Source organism: Carassius carassius, chromosome 14 (genome assembly GCF_963082965.1).
Source record: "Carassius carassius chromosome 14, fCarCar2.1, whole genome shotgun sequence".
In the NCBI taxonomy this organism is placed as follows: Eukaryota; Metazoa; Chordata; class Actinopteri; order Cypriniformes; family Cyprinidae; genus Carassius; species Carassius carassius.
The window spans coordinates 21,984,294-22,003,326 of NC_081768.1; the positions used below are offsets into that span (position 1 = coordinate 21,984,294).

General features: G+C 36.3%; 1 protein-coding gene across 1 annotated transcript; it reads right to left on the bottom strand.

Annotated features, from left to right (window-relative positions):
* Positions 1–984: 984 nt before the first annotated feature.
* Positions 985–18,537, bottom strand: trmt61a (tRNA methyltransferase 61A). Its single transcript, XM_059566669.1, has 3 exons — positions 18,164–18,537; positions 12,926–13,192; positions 985–1,547 (listed from the first exon to the last, which is right to left on the bottom strand). Exons 1-3 carry the CDS (start codon positions 18,492–18,494, stop codon positions 1,252–1,254), a joined length of 894 nt encoding a protein of 297 aa, XP_059422652.1. The 5' UTR covers positions 18,495–18,537; the 3' UTR covers positions 985–1,251.
* Positions 18,538–19,033: the final 496 nt, after the last annotated feature.

Here is a 19,033-nt window from a genome sequence, read left to right on the forward strand (position 1 = left end):
AAAAAAAATAATAATAAACTTTCTTGTAAAATAGACCAATAATCAGTTTACAACTTTGATTTTTTTTTTTGTTTTTTTACTAGGGATGAATACTATATTGGGCACTGTGTTGGTTATAAATTTTTTTTTTTTTTTTGGTACACTTTAAAAAAAAAGTATTTTTTGTAGTAAAAATAAGTGGAGAACGTTTTACAAGAACATACTTATCTTTCTACTTCTGTTAGTTGCCATTTCTTTGTATCAAATTTACAAGCAAAAGTGAAAACTGTTTTAAAGTAAACTTGCTTTTGCAGTCATCCAATGTACACTTAATCTTTAAAACATTAATTATTCAATAGCACTGTTGAATGTTATCTTTAGTAAATTAGCCATTTTTCATACTTTACATTATGTCATGATGCCTAAATTCACTTGTAGCATTGAAAGAATTGATTTTAAAGTTCTATTTTTTCACGTTTTATTACTAAAGCATTTATAATCATCACATGAATATGACTACATCTCTGTGAGCACAAAAAATTTATAACACACCGAGTAAAAGAGAGAGAGTGAGAGAATAATAAATACATCCACCTCTTTAACAGCATCCGAAGGCATCAGATTGCAGAAGGAAGGCCTTTTATGGACTCGAGAGTAGAAGAGCTCTCAGCAGATAGTTTCAAATATATCATCTAGTTCTTCAGTATCTTTCAACTCCACATGCAAGAATGTAACATACACAACAGAAACAGAACAGTCTGTCACAGCCTTGAATTGAGAGCACTAGTGGTGAGAAACTGCTGATATCACAAACAAACGCAAATGAAAACCTCACAAACAAAGCTTTACATGAATTATCTTGACTGAGATGTCACAAAGAGCATAAATTTCCAAGACACTGTGCTCTCAGAGAGGTCAGATGTTTGTGCATTAGTTGCATTCAGCAACTGACAGTCATACAAAGTTGCAACGTCAACAGCACAAAAAAAAGAAACAAAGATATGGTTTTAATTGCATTCCAGTAATTTATTGTAGCAACTTATAAAAAAAAAACAATACAAATAAAAAATTAACATCAGTCTGTACTAAACCAGAGTTTTAAAATGCCATGAATTGTTACATCGATGTAAAAGCCAATCTAGCTGTTAACCAATTAAAAAAAAATAAAATAAAAAAAGACCACACGGGTGTGTACAGATGATGTCACATGTCAATACATGAGTTTGCATTACTCAAATTCTATGACAGTCTCCATCAGCTTCAGTTATGCTTCTAGTCGCGTGGTTTGGTAGCAAAGGTGAGGTATCCCGTGTGTCCTGCCATTTCTCTGGGAGGTATTGCAGTCCTGCAGATCACAGAGGTGTTCCCAGTGTTTGGGACTCCCTCTTGACTATCATCAGAGCCCTCCTCTGGTCCGAAGTCTGGTAAGGGCAGATTGACAGCACGAACATCATGCACTTGGAGCAGAACCTCCAGTGTGCAGATCTCCTCAAAGCCATGGTCCAGTAATGCCTCACAAGTCCTCTGGACCTGCTCTATACACGGCGAGAAGGAACAGAGACGACCTCCTGAAGACAAAGCCAAGAAGAGAAGCATTCAGCTAATTATTGACCTTTTTAGGGGGCTTTAAAACTAGACGTCCAAAGTACAGTACAAAAGTACAGTACAAAAGTGCTGACATGCAAGCAAGCATCAATCCTTTATGCCATCTTCTCCTACATAGCTATTTGCTAACAACAGTTGCAACTGAACAAAGTTGGAAACCACATTAGTTCAAAAGTATACTTCATTTTTTTGACACAAACACTAATGTATCTATAGCCAAATGCAAAGACTTAATGCATAATCAATTTAGCAGCATGTACGGACAAGAGCAGACGATACATACACACACTTCGCTCCAGATTTTATGAATAACAAAAATGACTTTGTACCCTTTTAAGCTAGAGTTGCATGAATCTAATAATCTCTCTTCAAAGTATGCCTCAGTGTTAATTTCGTTGACAAATCATTTATCAACTAATTTTTTTTCACCAATGACAATGAGATGACAACGAACAAACTCTTTTTGAATGACAAAAACTATGACAAATCTATTGACATTTTCGTCAATGAATAAAAACGAGATGCAAATGTTGGGGAGGGAAGATTCATTCAGAACGAATCTGCTGCATGGTTCAGAGGTTAGATGCGTACATATGAACTGGCGGGACTGTGCGTGAGTACTCTTTCACATCGCATAAATGGTGAACACACACAAAATGATGATGAATTGTCCATTTTAACAAGTATTCATGTAAACACAGTTGATTACTGTACATCTTTAAGTGAATGTAAACGAATAGAAAGGCTGAAAACACTCTTCCTCAACTTTTATTGCTAGGTTTGGTTTCTTCTTTAAACAAAAAAAAAAGCTAAAATTATGCATGGTATAATAATGTTATACTAAAACAAACAAAAACAAAAAAATTGTTTACCAAAGCTATGCATTTCATTTACAATTAAACAGATGAAATTTCAAATTACAGTAAAATTTTACAGTACAATTTATATTATTTGGGCTCTAGACTAACATTGGAGAGCAGTGGAACTAGCACCTGATTTGGTAGCACTGAAGATGTAATAATATTACAAGTTTTGTCTCATAGAAATAGAAAAAGAACAGGAGCTTGAGTTCAGAGTAGCAGGAACATGAGTTGGGATGCAGATGTACATTTATATTCATAAACAAAAACAGTACCGTTGTGAGATCTGTAGATCTGATCTGAGATTTGTAGTTCATAACCAAAAGTACAGCACCTCATTACCATGGTAAAAATGTTGCTAACTATATGGTTTCTATGGTGTTTGTAATCAATTATGAACATTATCTAAACAATTATGTAATTGTGACATCAATAATCGTAATTGTGATAAGAAATTTGATTAAATGTGTAGCCCTAAATAGTAGCCTAATTTAGTTGCTACTGTCCGAGTCATTGATGATAATTAAGCATCAAAAGAAAAACAGAAAATCACTCACTGCTCTTGACTGAAAAACTTTAGTAGCCCTAAAGGTTCATTTAAATTTATTTATAAAAATAAATATGTCTGCTTGAAAGAATGAAGAATATGGTAAAAAAAATATTGCTATAAAGAATGCAGAATTAGCCTGTATAACCATTGGTATTTCATTAAAAAGACCATGTTATTGTTCTTTATGAGAAGTGGTTTTATTTCATTTTAATATAAAGGCATGTTGTGTGTTACCGCAGTTAAATCAGTGTCTATTATAAAACCTTAATATCAAACCTATATAATGATTTTGGAAATTTTTGAGAAATGCTTAATAAGTGCACTGTAACTAAACCCATTAGATTTTAGCTGACTACATTCACTGTTGATTTAGTCAACTAAAATCTTATATTACTCGACTAAAACTAAAAACAATTCAGATTACTAAAATAGGACTAAAACTAAATGGCATTTTAATCAAAAGACTATGACTAAAACAAAAAAATTTGCTGTCAAAATTAACACTTGTATTCCTCTATTGATCTTACATCTACAACAGTTTGTGGTTTCGTTTTTTCCCCCAATGGTTAAACAAATGGCTGGGTCAGTGTCGCCAAATAGTGCTCAACTAATTGATCATTCACAAGGAGCTTGATTGACAGGTAATCTCACCAATCATCTAACGAATCTGCCATTTCATCAGACAAACAAATCAGACAGCAGAGCAGATTAACTTCAGTGGAGTTAAACTTGAAAAATGTTGTGTACTGATGTCTTTCGGTGGTTTAAATATGTTATGATGTTCATTCATGTTTATTTCGTACTTTAATTAAATATGAAAAGATTATCCATTCATATGCCGCTTGAACTGTGGCACTACAGCCAAATCTGTCACGACACATTAAAGAGACACAAAACAGTTTTTTTTTGTTTATATTTCAAAAGGACACAATTTTAAAGCTTAGACCTTGTTTTATACCAGAAGTAACCTGTTCTGTCTTGTCTGTCAGACATAGCAACAATAACTAAGGGGGTGGGTTTTGGAGAAGAACCTTTTGGGGTTTTTATGGCTAAAATGTCTTATGTGGAATAAAACTATAATTTAGAACATTTCCAGAAACTGCTCTTTTGAATGATGTTTGAATCTCTGTGTGTCTATACGTCCACTTTTAACCCCAAGTTTGCATCTGTTCTTTATCAAACACTGAATGAATATACAAATCTCCAGCACTTGTTACATTCTGCGCAAACATAAATATATTTTTATTAGAAGTATAAATGATTCTCCCTGTTGAACTGCAACAAGCGTTACTATTTGTGAAACCTTATCAAACAGCCAAAAGGGAAGTTCACTATTGTGGCTGATGTCAAATCAAACCTGAAACTTGAAAGAAGCAACCTGGAACAACCTGATCTTGTTTCATTCTCACTAGATTAACAAATCCCATGCAGCCATAACTGTTGTAAACTTATTAGCAGACCCACACAATGATATATTTTCCGTACTCATTTCAGGTGTAGATCTGCAGAATTCTGTGGAGTGATACAAAGCTGAAGTAATTTACTAGGAGCATCAAACACAACTGCAAAACAGATAGCCGTTTAAACAGGTCTTAAACACTCCCACTCTAAGAAGCTCCGCCCACAAAATCACATCACTGGTTAAGCAGTCAAGCTGCTCAGAAAACAAAAGCAGTAAAAACTGAAATCTACATAGCTCACAAAGCTGTAAAGGGTCAGAAAGCAGTCGACAGGCTCATGCTTGCATATTCTTGACTTACTGTTAAATGGTCTCATAAAAACTGGATAAAAGGAGGACGGGTGGCTCCTTTGCCTCTTTCTCCACTAACACAGATGGAGGGAATTTGGACTAAATGTCGTATTACTGACTTGCACAAGAATAGCCACTGCTGATCAGGGTAAGAAGATAGACAGGGTGATGTGAGGAGAGGAGCATATTGAGGAAGACACTTCAATGGGTATATTTTACTCTATGGATCTTTTTTTAGATTCAATCCAATCACATTCAGTTAATCCAGAATGACCCCATCCCTCACTGTCAACATTAATTATAGAACTATAATGAAAGGCAAACACTGTAGGAAAGCATTCCAGCACTGGCTCAGTTTGTCTTCTCTCTGATCAAGGCTCCAAGTCTCTCTTGATCCTGACAATTAGCACAAGAGATGAATCAGGGATCCACTTAAATAGAGTAAAACAAACAAATGATGTCTAAACAAAATTCTATAATGAAACAAATAGTTCAGCCCATGGATGCCAACTAGATAAAGGGACAGTTGACCCAAAGGGCGATATTTTAATGATTTAAGTGCATGGTATAAAGCGCTAGGCGCAGGTGCAGTTAAGGTCTTTGCACACGGAGTCCTAAATGTTGGCATGCGTTTTTCAGTTTTTTCTTATTGACCATCCTTTCCTATCAAAATGCATGCTACACAGAAAATCAAACCTGATCCGAATTTTTTTATGGATGAAAGTTTCGGAGGCAGTGTGTTAACGTGATTGACAACGTGAGGTCGTATTTATTTTTCAACTTGCGAAAATTTCGGACTAAGTGTGTAAAGACCTTTAGGGGCATTTCAGCACCAACTATTGCTAATTTGACGAAGGGAAAAATGGTTGCCGCGCTTTGAACATGGTCAGTAGCCTGCAATGCATTTGTGGCACAAAGGCTGTTTCTATAAAGTTGGGCAGTTCAAACTTTGCAAGGACAGTCTGGCGTTTCTGACTTATAGCCTTTAAGTACAGATTTTATATTTAAATAATTTGCCAATGATGGTTCAAACGCGAGTTTTGAGCAGTCGAGTAGGCTTGTTTTTTCTCAGATCACAGATGCAGACTCTTTTATGTTTACGCAGTGCGATACGCAACGCAATTCTTTAAAAGACAATATAAGTAATTATAATCTGTAATTATGTCCCCACTGGATGCAACAAAATGCCTCGTTTTTAGTAGGTTTTATTGGTTTTGTCCCGTCTGATGTCCGGATTGCGAACCAATCTTTCTATTTAACCAGATCTTCTTAGTGAACCGGTCGAACCAGTTCACCAAATTGAACTGAATCATTTGAAACCGTTTGCGTCTCCAGTATGCACTAATCCACAAATTAAATTATTCGGTATATAAACATGCCTTACACTGCCTAAAGTAACATGCCTTACACTCCCTTAAACCGCATAAACACATTTCATTACACCAAATAGACAAAATAATGTTCTTTTTAGCAGCATCATATGACACTGCTCCTTATTTGTTTAGTGTGTTTGCAAACAATGTTATTACACTTTTGTTCATACAGCAGTAGGCATACTTTTAAATTAATAAAGTGCACAATACACTACTTTTGAATATATATATAAAGTAAAACATTGCAGAAGTTACTTAACGGTAGGGAGGGAGAGGGAGAGAGAGCACACTTCTGTGGTGTGATCTTTGATGTTCACTCACTTAGCACATGCATCATTTGGATTAAAACTAAATCGTAAAAACAAGACCATTTATTGGTGGATTCACTATAAACATTTATTTTCAACCAAAAGGCATACACAACTTCTGGCGAAAATGAATCTAGCAGCATGTGTACTACTTGGCCCTCTCATTCTGCACCAGTACAAATATGTGCACGCATCACGTGTGTTTTGCTTGCTTGAGTGTTTATGCATTATATCAGGGATAGGCAACTCCAGTCCTGGAGGGCCACTGTCCTGCAGAGTTTACCTTCAGCCCTCATAAAAACTCACCTGCCTGTATCTATCTTGTAATCCCGAAAACACTGATTGCCTTGTTCAGGTTTGTTTAATTAGGGTTGGAGCTAAACTCTGCAGGACAGGAGCTAGACTCTGCCCTCAAGGACCGAAGTTGCCTATCCCTGCATTATATGATAGGCTTTGGAATATAAATAAAACTTCTAATTCTGAAATTTTACATTAAGGAGATTTATAATGTGTGTTTCCCTGCATTATTACAGCAAAGCGCATGATTACAGTACTAAGCCACTGAAATGGAGCAGCTCTAATGCTATTAAATTAAAGATGAGGTACTATAGAGCAAAAAAAAAAAAAAAAAAATTAACAGTGAAAGTAACAAAAACAAAAATAAATTTTAATGAGCATAATTAAGTGTGAAAATAACCAAAAGATAAAAAGTCAAACCAAAAATTATATTAACTAATGGGTGAAAGACACTATAGTTAATTTATGTGAGAAAAAGCAAAATAAATAAACTGTGCCAAATTATACCCAAAAATTATTTATTTTCAAAAAAGTTCAGGTTTGCATGAACCTGGATGACAGCATGCCCAGCAGACTACAGACAGTCATTCAGGCTAAGGGTTGCCCAACTAAGTATTGATAGTTGTATAAATACTGTCATAATAACAGCTCTCTGAATAATTTTTGGTTGACTGTAATCCATTACATACCTTTCTATCAAAGTTATCTAACATTATTAAGCTGAATTTATTCTGACACAGTTTAACTCGTGTAAGTTCTTGTCCTATTTTATTACCACTTTCAAAAATATAGCGAATAGACTGTGATAATGTGAGAAATGTTGAAGGTGTCAATATATATTTTGATTTGACTATCTATTTGATAAATTAACCAACTAAAATTATGCATACTCTTTCTGATTTCTGTACCCAACATTTTAAAAATGTACAAATGCAAAAAAAATATTGATACTCAGTATCGGCAAGTACAAAAAATCAAATTGTCGTATCGGGCGAAAAAGTTGTATCGGTGCATCCCTAATATTATATATATATTTATATTTATTAGGGATGCATGATATTGGATTTTTGGGAATATCCTATATGTTGATAATTTTCAACTCATTTTGGTCAATGCCGATACAGAATTTTTATTTTTGGTTAGTTTTTAACAAGAACTTATTTGTTGGAATTAAATAAATAATAAGAAAGTTATTTTTATAATGAAAATACACTTAAGTTTTGAAAATAACTAATTAAACTATATATTAATCACTGCAGTCATCTGTAGACGTTTACTTCACTTCGGAACATTCATTCATGGATTTGCGCTGCGCAACATCTGCACACATGGACAAGTGACATCATTTACCTCTGTAAATAAAATTTACAATTTCAATTCACGTTTGCACATTTCAATGCACTTTGAATGAAACATAGATGTTCGTTTCAAACTGGAATCATGTCGGAATATCATGTGAGGTCCACTTCGCAGTGCACACATGAAGCGATAAGAGAGACATACATAATGTGCAGGGGGTCGCCAGGACTGGAATTGAGAACCGGCTGGTCTAAAGCAAGAGTTGTAAAAATAAAAAATGTTTTAAATCTTTTAGAGCTCATAAATGAGTGAGAAGAGACACTTACCAGACTTTCAAGTCTCAGAACACAACACACTCACGCAGAAACCTTCAGCCAATGACAAATTAAAACAATTTGTTTCTAAAATTTGCTCAAAATATTAAACATGTTTGATAACGCTATTTTAGGTTTTGGGTGAATTGGTAGTGAAAGTCTAAAATCTGATATGTAGTGTGTTCTAGCTTTTTTAATATAGACAAAAAAGGGATCTTAGATTCTTTTGGAACAGCGTTTGTGTCTGGAGTGCACTGAGGATGCATTGAAACTCTGCATATGTAGGCAGCTCGCTAGGATTTGGAGCAGGGGTGATGTACAAATAAAGACTGTTGCTAAAGAGCACTTACAGAAGTATATTTCCAACAGCGAACTAGAGAGAGAGGAGTGTATCGTGTCATTCCATTGACAAATAAGGCCTTTCCATGAAATTGCAGTCATAAACAGAGACATCAGGCCTCCTGGCAACAGGAGCTTGGGAAAGAAAAGAGTCACGCCAACAGCTGGGATTCTCTGAGCACTTAAAACAGAGAACGAGACTGACTAACAGGCCAAAAAGGAGAAGAAATAAAGAAACAGAACATATAAAGAATTAGATCAAATCACTCTGATTGCTGCAAAAGATGCATATGATGTGAGAAGGGTGTTGCGGTCAAGGACAACTGGCTTGTAGTTATCCAAAGCTTTCATAGCCAAAGCTGTGCTTAAGCTTTCTACACTGAAAAATGACAAGTAGTGCAAAGGAAAGACAATTTGTCAAAACACACAGAAAGAAGCCAGCAGATGCGTGTCTAAGCTTCACTGAGTTTTGCCTGTGCTCACTTAAGCCTCATTCCCTGCCCCTTTATGGTCATTACCCTGCCAGCAAAACATCCAGCATATGTGAGTATATTACAAACCAGATAGACGGAGTCTCCAAGAGGGGGTGTGGCATTGAGTGAGGAAAATAATTCCACTTGCATGAGACCGAGAGACTCGAGATCACCAGAAGATCCTCTCTGATCTTAAACTCTGATTCTTTACACGCATGTACATATTAAACAATGGCATGTAAGGGAACCCCAAAAATGAAAATTATTTTATTATTTACTTACCCTCGTGTCGTTCCAAACCCCTAAGACCTTCGTTCATCTTTGGGACACAAATTAAGATATTTATTATGAATACATGCACTAAGATACTGTCGTGAATGCGTGTCGAAGACTGACACGGAAGAGAAGAAATTCTTAAATATAGTCATTATTTTTGTTTTCTTTGCGCACAAAAAAATATTCCCATAGCTTCATTACATTATGGTTGAGCCAATGATTTCACATAGACTATTTTAACGATGTCCTTACTACCTTTGTGGGCTTTGAATGTTTCAATTGCATTGCTATCTATGCAGGGTCAGAAAGCTCTCAAATTTAAACAAAAATATCTTAATTTGTGTTCTGAAGATGAACGTTTGGGTTAACCATTTCTTTAATTATTCCATACTTATTTTAAATGAATTGTTTCAGAATGTTTGTGAACTCATGAGAAATCTTTTTTTTTATTATTAATAATATTAAAAGTATGGTTATTGTCAACTTCATTTATCAAATGTATTAAATCACAGCACTAATTGCCAATAAACCGATCATTTAATTACATTTTAGCTTCAACATTTACCAATGCAGGAAAGTGGAAGGTTAAAAACCAAGGGCTGTGCATTTTATGAAAATTCTAGGGCTGCAACTAACTATTATTTTGATAATCGATTAATCTGTCGATTATTTTTACGATTAATCGATTAATCGGTTTATGTACTTATATTTTAGTTTTTTCCATTTCCCCCCCAAAGTAAATTATTAATAAAGGGTCTTTATAATTCAGCATAGATTTTTAAGAGATTTTAATAATTTTGCATTGTCATATCCTCATCACAAATATACCTGGAGTTGTTTTATTATGTGTTAGTAATCCTTTGTTGAACTCTTCTGCAATCAGAACACTGACCCATACTCTAGCAAATTTCACAAGGAGATTTCAAATAATGTTTTCACCATGGCAGTCCTTAGAGCTCCTAAAGTAGTTTAACATCCCGAACAAAGCTTATTAAGGAATCTTTCAGAACATATTTTCACGAAGAATAAGGATAAAACAGAATAAGATTGCAGTGCGTTGTATTTTATTATTTACTGGGAAACAGCTTTATAGCTTATGCTGTGAAATTGTAAACAATCCTTCGAATAAAGTGCCAATGGCATGAAACCTGAATGGAACTCACAATTTAAAGTAAAATCCATCAGAAGGTTGTCCAGAAAAAACGGACACACAAAAAACCTGCTGTGTGAAAAAGAGCAGTGAATACTTAGAAAAAAAAAAGTGCATTTCAAATATCTTTAAACATTTACCTCTCTCATTCAGTCATAATTAGGCTGCACGACTGAATTATGAACTGGTAAACGACAAACTGATCACAGAACATGTTTGTAAAGCTTTAAATGTTAACTGTTAAAAAGCAATGTTATCAGCTTTTACGACTTAACATTTGCAAACAACATTTTACTGGAGAATCTGCACAAATAAAAGGCTTAGGGGCCGTTCACATATCGCGCCTAAAAACGCGTGGAAAACGCTAGGCGCGTCGCTTTCTCCTTCTTTCCAAAGCGCTCGCGCAGAAGCGCCCCTGAGGCGTCTGCCTTTGCTAAGCAACCATGACGCGCTCTCTCCGTGAAGACGCGGAAATTTCAGCAAAGGATAAATGGATTTGCAGCTCAAAAAATCGATTGCAGTAGCTCTGCTACTAAATTTATTTCAAAATGGGAATCCATATACAGCTATGATCAGCTGTTCCTTCATCTTGGCTGAGCTTTTAACGTTGTTACGGGAAAGGATGAAGCTGATTGGTTAGTTCTTGTCACATGACCCGCGGTGCGCTTGCTGCATTCTGAGAAGTTGAAATGTTTTTAACTCGATGCGGAGCGCACGCGCCTGGAAAAACGGGTGCGTCGCGACCGCGTCGCTTCCATTATGAGCGCGCATACTGCGCGCCTACATTGGAAATAACGAACATGAGCGCGCAAAAGACGCGATATGTGAACGGTCCCTTAAACAGTTCAGTAGTGCAGAGTTTACAGGTTAATCTTCTTTTTTGAAGGCTCAAAATAAAGTACTCCCACATCCTGCTGAATGCTGCAGACGCAGTTCGGGAAGCACGTGACATAAAACGAGGCCAGCTTTTGGCTATTCGCTACTTCTCCTGTTGTACTGGCTGAGTAAATCCTCCGGTGGCTCATTACTGCCACACTTTGGTCACCGCAGATTTGAAATATGCACGAAATAAGCCGCTTACGGCAAATAAATTATTTAGCAACGAATCGATGACTAAATTAGTTGACAACTATTTTAATAATCGATTTTAATCGATTAAATCGATTCGTTGTTTCAGCTCTAGAAAATTCCTCTTTCAATATACTACAAGAGGACTGCTGACCCCTTACTGGGACAGGCTAGTCTGGGCCTGCCCACTAGGGCAACGTGGGTACTGTAGCAGGTCTCAAGGAAACAGCCTCTTGCCAAGTCACTTCTCAAGAGGCCCTTTCTGACATGCCACACAATAAAACCAAATAGTTGTTCCAACAGAGCGACAACAGACAAAACAGATGTACACACAGAAGCTATGAATGCTGCTTAAACTGGACAAACTCAAGCCAAAGAATCATGATTAATTAGTTACTGGTGTGACATCATTTTGGCAGAAAACCAAGATGTAATTATGGAGAATAATGGGCCTCTGTCAATGTTTCAAAGCAGCTACATCCATAACTGAGATGAAAGCCTACACAGAATAGAGATTTAAGCAAATCAATTATGAATCTCACACCAAACCTCGCTTTCCCCGGAGGTTATTTGACCATTTCTTTGACGTCAGTAGCAATCAGGGAGAGTTAAAGGGATAGTTCACCCAAAAATGAAAACCCTCATTTTGTCCAAACCTCGTTGAGTTTTATTCTTCTAACAAACAAAAAAGATATTTTGAATAATGTTGATAACCAAACAGTTGATGGTAGCCATTGACTTCCATAAGTTTTTTTTTCCATTCTATGGAGGTCAATGGTTACTATCAACTCTTTGGTTAACAACATTCTTAACTTTTTTATTCTTTTTTGCTCAACGGAAGAAAGAAATTCACACAGGTTTGTAACAACTTTTCAGAATTTTCACTTTTGGGTGAATTATCCCATTAAGGAAAATATTACACATTGCAAATTTAAACACGGTGTCACAATGTTTTTTTTTTCCTTTTGGAATTGTCTTGTTTCACTATGGTATTCTCTGAAGTAGCTTGGAGCACCACATAAATACCACAGTGTTTACACTTCCACAGTACTTTTAATAAGTGTGTGCAAACTGTACATTTTCGTGCCAGTACTACTTAAGTGTCTGAGGTTTTGTCTTCATAAAGGTCACTGTGGTATTCAGTAGCATTTATATCTTGTTACATGAAGACTCATTTCAGTGGCTTCATCTGTGAAGAGTAAGTCATGATGACAGCGTACCACATGACATTTAGCATTAATATGGTAATGTGGCTTTAGTTATTTCACAGTTATCTGCTCTCACCTTTGCGTTTCATGGCGCTCTTGGCATGTGTGATTGCCTCCCATGGAGAGGGGATGTCTAAAAACACTGCATCAGCTATTCCTGTGATGCCAAAGCCATCCTTGCACACATCCTGGTTTCTAACAGTAACCAGGTGAGACACTTTGTGCTCCTTGAACTCCTGCATGGCCTTCTCGGCTCGCTGAGCGTGGAACTCCACTGTGTGCAGGTGGCCGGTGGGAGCGATGGTCCGCAGAATAGAGTGAGACAGGGAGCCGCTGCCTGTACCTGAAAGACAGATGCAAAATCTACTGTTATGTTATTATAATTTTTAGATGCTTACACAGAATGTAACAGTTTCACTCTGAATACTACAATAACATTAAAGGGATCGTTCAACCGTAAATAAAGAGAATGGGAAGGGGTCGAACTGTAGTAAGGAGAAGTAGACTAGGGCATGCGATATCTTGTCAGTAAAGCTGGTTCTGTAATCAGCGGTAAATCTCCATCACCTGCGTGCTTTCACATGAAGCAGCATATACCACACAGAACCAGTGTTCGCTGATAAGCTGCGCAAAATATGATTGTGGTTTTGCACAGCTTGTCGGTGAACAACGGCTCTGTGTAGTAAATGCTGCTCTATGTGAAACCCCGTAAGTGATGGAGATATACCACTGATTACAGAACTGGCTTTACTGAACAAGATGCGCATTAATTCTCTAGTGTCCGTATGGTACAAATATTAGTATGCACTTTGATCTTAAATGGCTAAGAGTGGAAGATAGAATGATTGCTGCAATACTGTTATCAACATGAATGGTTTTACACTTTAAAACTCCATTGGATGAGTATAATGAATTACAATCTAACTTTCAGTCACATGAATATAGACAAGCAACAGAGGGTAGATTTCTACTCCCTAATGCTAAAACTAATTTTCTAAAACATACAGTACCATTTAGGGCAATGAAATCATGGACTCTTTGACCCTTTTCATCAATTAGGATAACACAAAAATTTGATTTTAGAAGGCAGGTAAAGGCACACCTTGTAATTCTTTACTTGTAGGAGATTGAGCTATAGGAATTGAATGAGCAATAAAAAAAAAATTATATAGTAGGTGTTAGAAGAAATGTTGGAAGTTGGAAGAAATGTTTATAGAGATGCTTTAGAATGTGGAGTGTTATGTGGACCACAGGAGAACTAGCAATAATTTAGGGCATAGCTAATGGAGGCTTTAAGTAAATAAACAAATAAATAAATACACAGGGAGATTCAGATTAACAGGAGAATCAAAATCAAAATGATTCCACCAATATTAGGCAAAACAAGTAATTTACAGAGGAATTAACAACATCAGAGTTTATTGTACAAAGTCTCTTGGTCTACATTTTACAGTTCATTGCACTGTTGTGTGCTTTTGTCAATGACATGAACAAGAATTAATGAGCTGGTTAAGTTGCTGTGCAGAATAACATGCACTGCAATGCATGGCAAAAGCAAGCATCCCCAGTATTTCCACAAGAGTAGGAGAATAACTACATGAATGGTTAGTATTCGGCAGACTGCCATGTATACTGGAATATTCCACTGACAGAAAACATCTTTATTGAAATATTGACTTTAATCAGAAAATGATGTGCATTTAAAAGTGGTCATTTAAACTTCAATACAGCAACCACATGTTTATGAACATTGTGATGCACGTGCATGTGAACACGTTCCGGTGTAAATGGCCCATCTTCTTCAAGAAACTATTATCATGTCTTTTGTTCTCATAGCAACAATAGGGTCAATGTTCGGTCTACAGCGTTGCATTCAGATAGAACAGAATGACTGACGTAAGAACGAGAGGGTAAGCAGGGGAGAAAGATCACACAGAAAATAGAAAGTTTCAAAAGAAATGTCTAACTGTATCCTTGAATGGTGATAAACGAACATGCACATATGCCAAATCTGTGGCACAGTCAGCCTCACCTGAACGCTGCTCTGATATCAATGTGTTAAACACACATCCAGCTCAATGAGTTTGGAGGGCACTGAGGACAGAGCAGTGTGTGTGTGTTTGTGTGTGTGTGTGTGCGTGTATGCTCAACAGCATAACTGATTCATTCAGAATACAAGAGGCCCAGCACTTACTGAATAGGCCAAATAGCGAAAGAGTCTTTACTCCAAGATTTCTCTGCCAAATATTCTCTGCCCACTGCAACCCAACTAGTTATTTTTATTTTTAATGCATTTTTCACACTAGACATTGTTTCAATTCAGTTCACATAAATCATAATATTATCTATATATTATCTAATATATAGATTATTATTAATATATAGATAATTAATATTATCTATATAATCTATGTAATCATTTTACGTGAGCGTATTGTATGTGTGCTGATAAAGTTGGATATCCTTCTATACTGAGCTTTGTATAGAGAGATGTGTGTTAATGCAGTTTACATTTTGCAGTGCTATAAACCAGGTTTTCCCAAACAGGGGTTTGTGAGATGATGAAAAGGCAATAATTAATTCAAATTGAATGTAACATGAAAATAAACAAGGATCAAACTGAGATTTTCAAATCAAAGGCTTAATTATGTATATAATCTGTTATGCTGGGTGAAGAGTGGCAATGTTCATTTACATGATTGAGGCTTATAACAGAGCCGCTTTGAGTTGACTTGAGTTACAGGCATGCAAACTTTGGAGAAAAATACTAAAAGTGCCGTTTCCCCATTTCTGAATGGTAACCATTGGCACATAATGCAACAAAGTTTGCTAAAGTCAACAGATTTTAGTAACATTATGATGCTGCCACCTTTCTGAAAACATTTTTAATCTACTACAAAATATTTCTCCATTTAACATTTTGGCTTCCATCACTATACATGTCTATCTTTCTTCAGAAAAAATAATAGCAAAATAAAAAAATTGATCAGGGTCGTCTGGGACCTCTGGTTGAGTTGACACGGAATGACCCTGGAATATTTCCTAAGATAAAAATTAAATGAAAAAAAAGCATTTGCAAAACTTTAAGTTATTTAAAGTATTTTAATTTATGCACTCAGTACTTGGTCGGGGCTCCTTTAGCACAAACTTCAGCATCAGTGAGGTGTGGCATGGAAGCGATCAGCTTGAGGCCTTCAACTCATCTGTATTGTTGGATCTTTCTCTAGAAAATATCCCATAGATTGCATAAGGGGTTCAGGTCAGGCATGTTGGCTGGCCAAACAAGCACAGTAAAATCACGTAATATCAATATCACTTAGAAGTGGTTTTGGCACTGTGGGCACGTGCTAGAGTCCTGCTGGAAAAGGAAATCAGCATCTCCATAAATCTTGTCAGCAGATGGAAGCATAAAGTGCTCCAAAATCTCCTGGTAAATGGCTGCATTGACTTTGGACCTGATAAAACACAATGGAGCAACACCAGCAGACGTCAAGGTACCCAAAACCATCAACCATCATTAGCCCAAGTAAGATGCTTCTTATGTTGTTTCTGTTTCAGAAGTGGCTTGGTAGCCCTTTTCCTGAAGACATCTGAGTGTGGTGACTCTTTATGCACTTACTCCAGCATTTTCAAGCTTGCAGTCATACCGGTTGCTTGTTTACCTTTCCTACCCAATTTCTTCCTTCCAGTCAAATTTGCATTTAATATGCTTTGATAGAGCACTCTGTGAACGGCACCCCTTTCAGTAATGACCTTCCGTGACTTAACCTCTTTGTAGAGGGTATCAATGATTTTCTTCTGGACCACTGCCAAGTCAGCAGTCTTCCCCATTATTGTGGTTTCAAAGAACAAGAGATACTCGGAAATTATACTGTATGGATGGTCATTTAATGAAACCAAATTGTTATCGTGGGCACTTATAAATACCTATAAGGATGAAGTTGCTGATCCTAACTTGCCACATCATTAGACGCGCTTTTAGAGAGAAGTGCATCTTTACGAATTATGATTATAATGAAAGTTTTGTTTTCAATTTGTTTTATTTCGATAAGTAGTCATTTAAAGCTTTCTATAGATATATTTATCACATCTGTGAGGCATGTTTTCATGGAGTTTGTTTTTGTACTCCTGTTAAAGACGACACACAGAAAGCGCATCGTGTTTGTTTTCTTTATTTTATAAAAGCACCTTTTGCTGATAACGTTTTGCAGTTACGAATGATGTATTACTCTTACCTTAATGTGAAAAAATGATGGCGTGTCTACTGAAAAAAATGTAAGTGATCACGCTGGCGTTTCCACGTCCTGAAGTGTCTCCGCACAAACTATTGGATATAGCACATATTTATCTGGGTCTAACGTTTAAACATTGTTATATGCTTGAACTGTTTTATATCTATATATTTTATTTTAGGCAAGTCGTGATGATTTGAGAAGTCTAAATTGATAGGCTCACTGTGTGTCTCTGGCCGCTTGGTCGTTACTTTAAAAAGAAACTAAAACTTAAAGGCTATTCAATAAACTAAAAATGCTCCAAACACTTATTCTAAATTACCTTAATAAAAAAAGAAACAAAATATAATCCCTTTGCTATTTCATACAAAACTGAACTATTTTAATAGCTGAAACAGTAGTATAAACTGTTTAGGGACGGTTTAGCTGTTCAAATCAGACACTAGAGCATCCCTTCATTCAGACACAGTGGAAGATCTGATAAGAATCAGTGTAGAGGGGCCAAGTCTGGAAGATTTTGATGCTAGAGAGAGTGTGGCCAGCTGGTTTAGTCAAGGCCAAAGATCAAGAAGGCCAAACTACAGGAGTTGGCCATCCGAGAGGCATGTGACTGCAATGGAGGATAGTCCATAAGACATTGAGCCATGAGATGTTCAGTTTGAAGAGCTTAAAACACTTTCTTTTTCTTTTCTTTTATTTATCCTGAGATGGTTTAAGTTTAAATTTCAGCTCAGTGAAGCACTTTAAGCATCAACACTTTTTCAATAAGTTACCTTTCTTGATGAATTGTGCTTCAAATAAAGAACTTTATGTTGATCAGATTGTTAGTTAATCATTTACAAGTCAATATTGCCTATATGTACAGTGATAAAAAAAAAGTGAACTTGTAAAACTGCGGTGTGAAATGCGATGCGATACTAACTTTTGTGCTGGTGCACTTAAGAAAAAAAGTGGCGCACCAGTGCAACCATTAGACTTGTTAGACTAGAGCCCTGACATCACAGAATTTTTGAATAAAAAATATTATTCATTATTATTATTTATTCATTTTAGAGGTTTACATTTGAAAGACTCATTCTTACCTGACTCGCAGACCACAGAGCCCGGTTTGAGCTCCAGCATCAGTGTGATGTTGGCAATGTCTGTGGTGTAGAGGATCTGTGTTCGGTGGGGAAGGTTGACAGTCCACAGCTCTGGTGTGGGGTGAAGCACGTAAACCCAACCACCCTTACTGCAGGTCACTTTGGAACCAAACCGCTGTCCAATCAGGTCGCTGGAGTGCCGGATGACCCCATAGCGGGTCTGCGTCTGAGCTCCCGATTGAACTTTGATGGGCATCATGGACTCATGACCCAGGAAGATAATGACGACATCCCCTTCTTGGATGATCTCGGAGTATTCCACAAAACTCATGAGGTACGGGGGTTCTGCTTCAATAAAGAGCACAGCCTTAGATGATTAAACACTCTGCCATAAATGAAACACGTGAACACATTATTCTTATAAACTGGGAGACAAAACATTTACATTCATTTTACTTTAGACCTAATTAAATATTCATGCCAGCTTATTTTTTTTTTTTTTTATAAAACTTAAGACTTTTAGAAATGCTCTCTCTCTCTTGTCAATCTCAGATAATTTATTAATATTTAAATGATTATGAACACAATGGCAGGATGTCAATTAAGAGCTAAGGTCAAATCAAAGTTGTCAGTCTTTTTAAATCCTGAAAATTGTACAATTTCTGTACTTTTAGAGCGAGACAAATCAGCAAATATAAACATTAAAAATCCACTGTGCTGTCACTTCTCGTAGGTTATAAACCGAATTATGAACTTATTCTCAAGAAGCTTTTTTTTTTCAATTATACAAATGGAAATATTGTGAAAAGACACACTTTAAATATGTATTTTTATGTTAAGTTTATAAATTACACAAAACGCCCAAACCAA

Coding starts and splice junctions, on each gene's coding strand:
- trmt61a (XM_059566669.1), bottom strand. CDS start 18,494: ATGAGTTTTGTGGAATACTCCGAGATCATCCAAGAAGGGGATGTCGTC. Junction 13,193..18,163: donor CTCTGTGGTCTGCGAGTCAG/GTAAGAATGAGT, acceptor TCTGTCTTTCAG/GTACAGGCAGCGGCTCCCTG. Junction 1,548..12,925: donor GAGCGCCATGAAACGCAAAG/GTGAGAGCAGAT, acceptor CTTTGTCTTCAG/GAGGTCGTCTCTGTTCCTTC.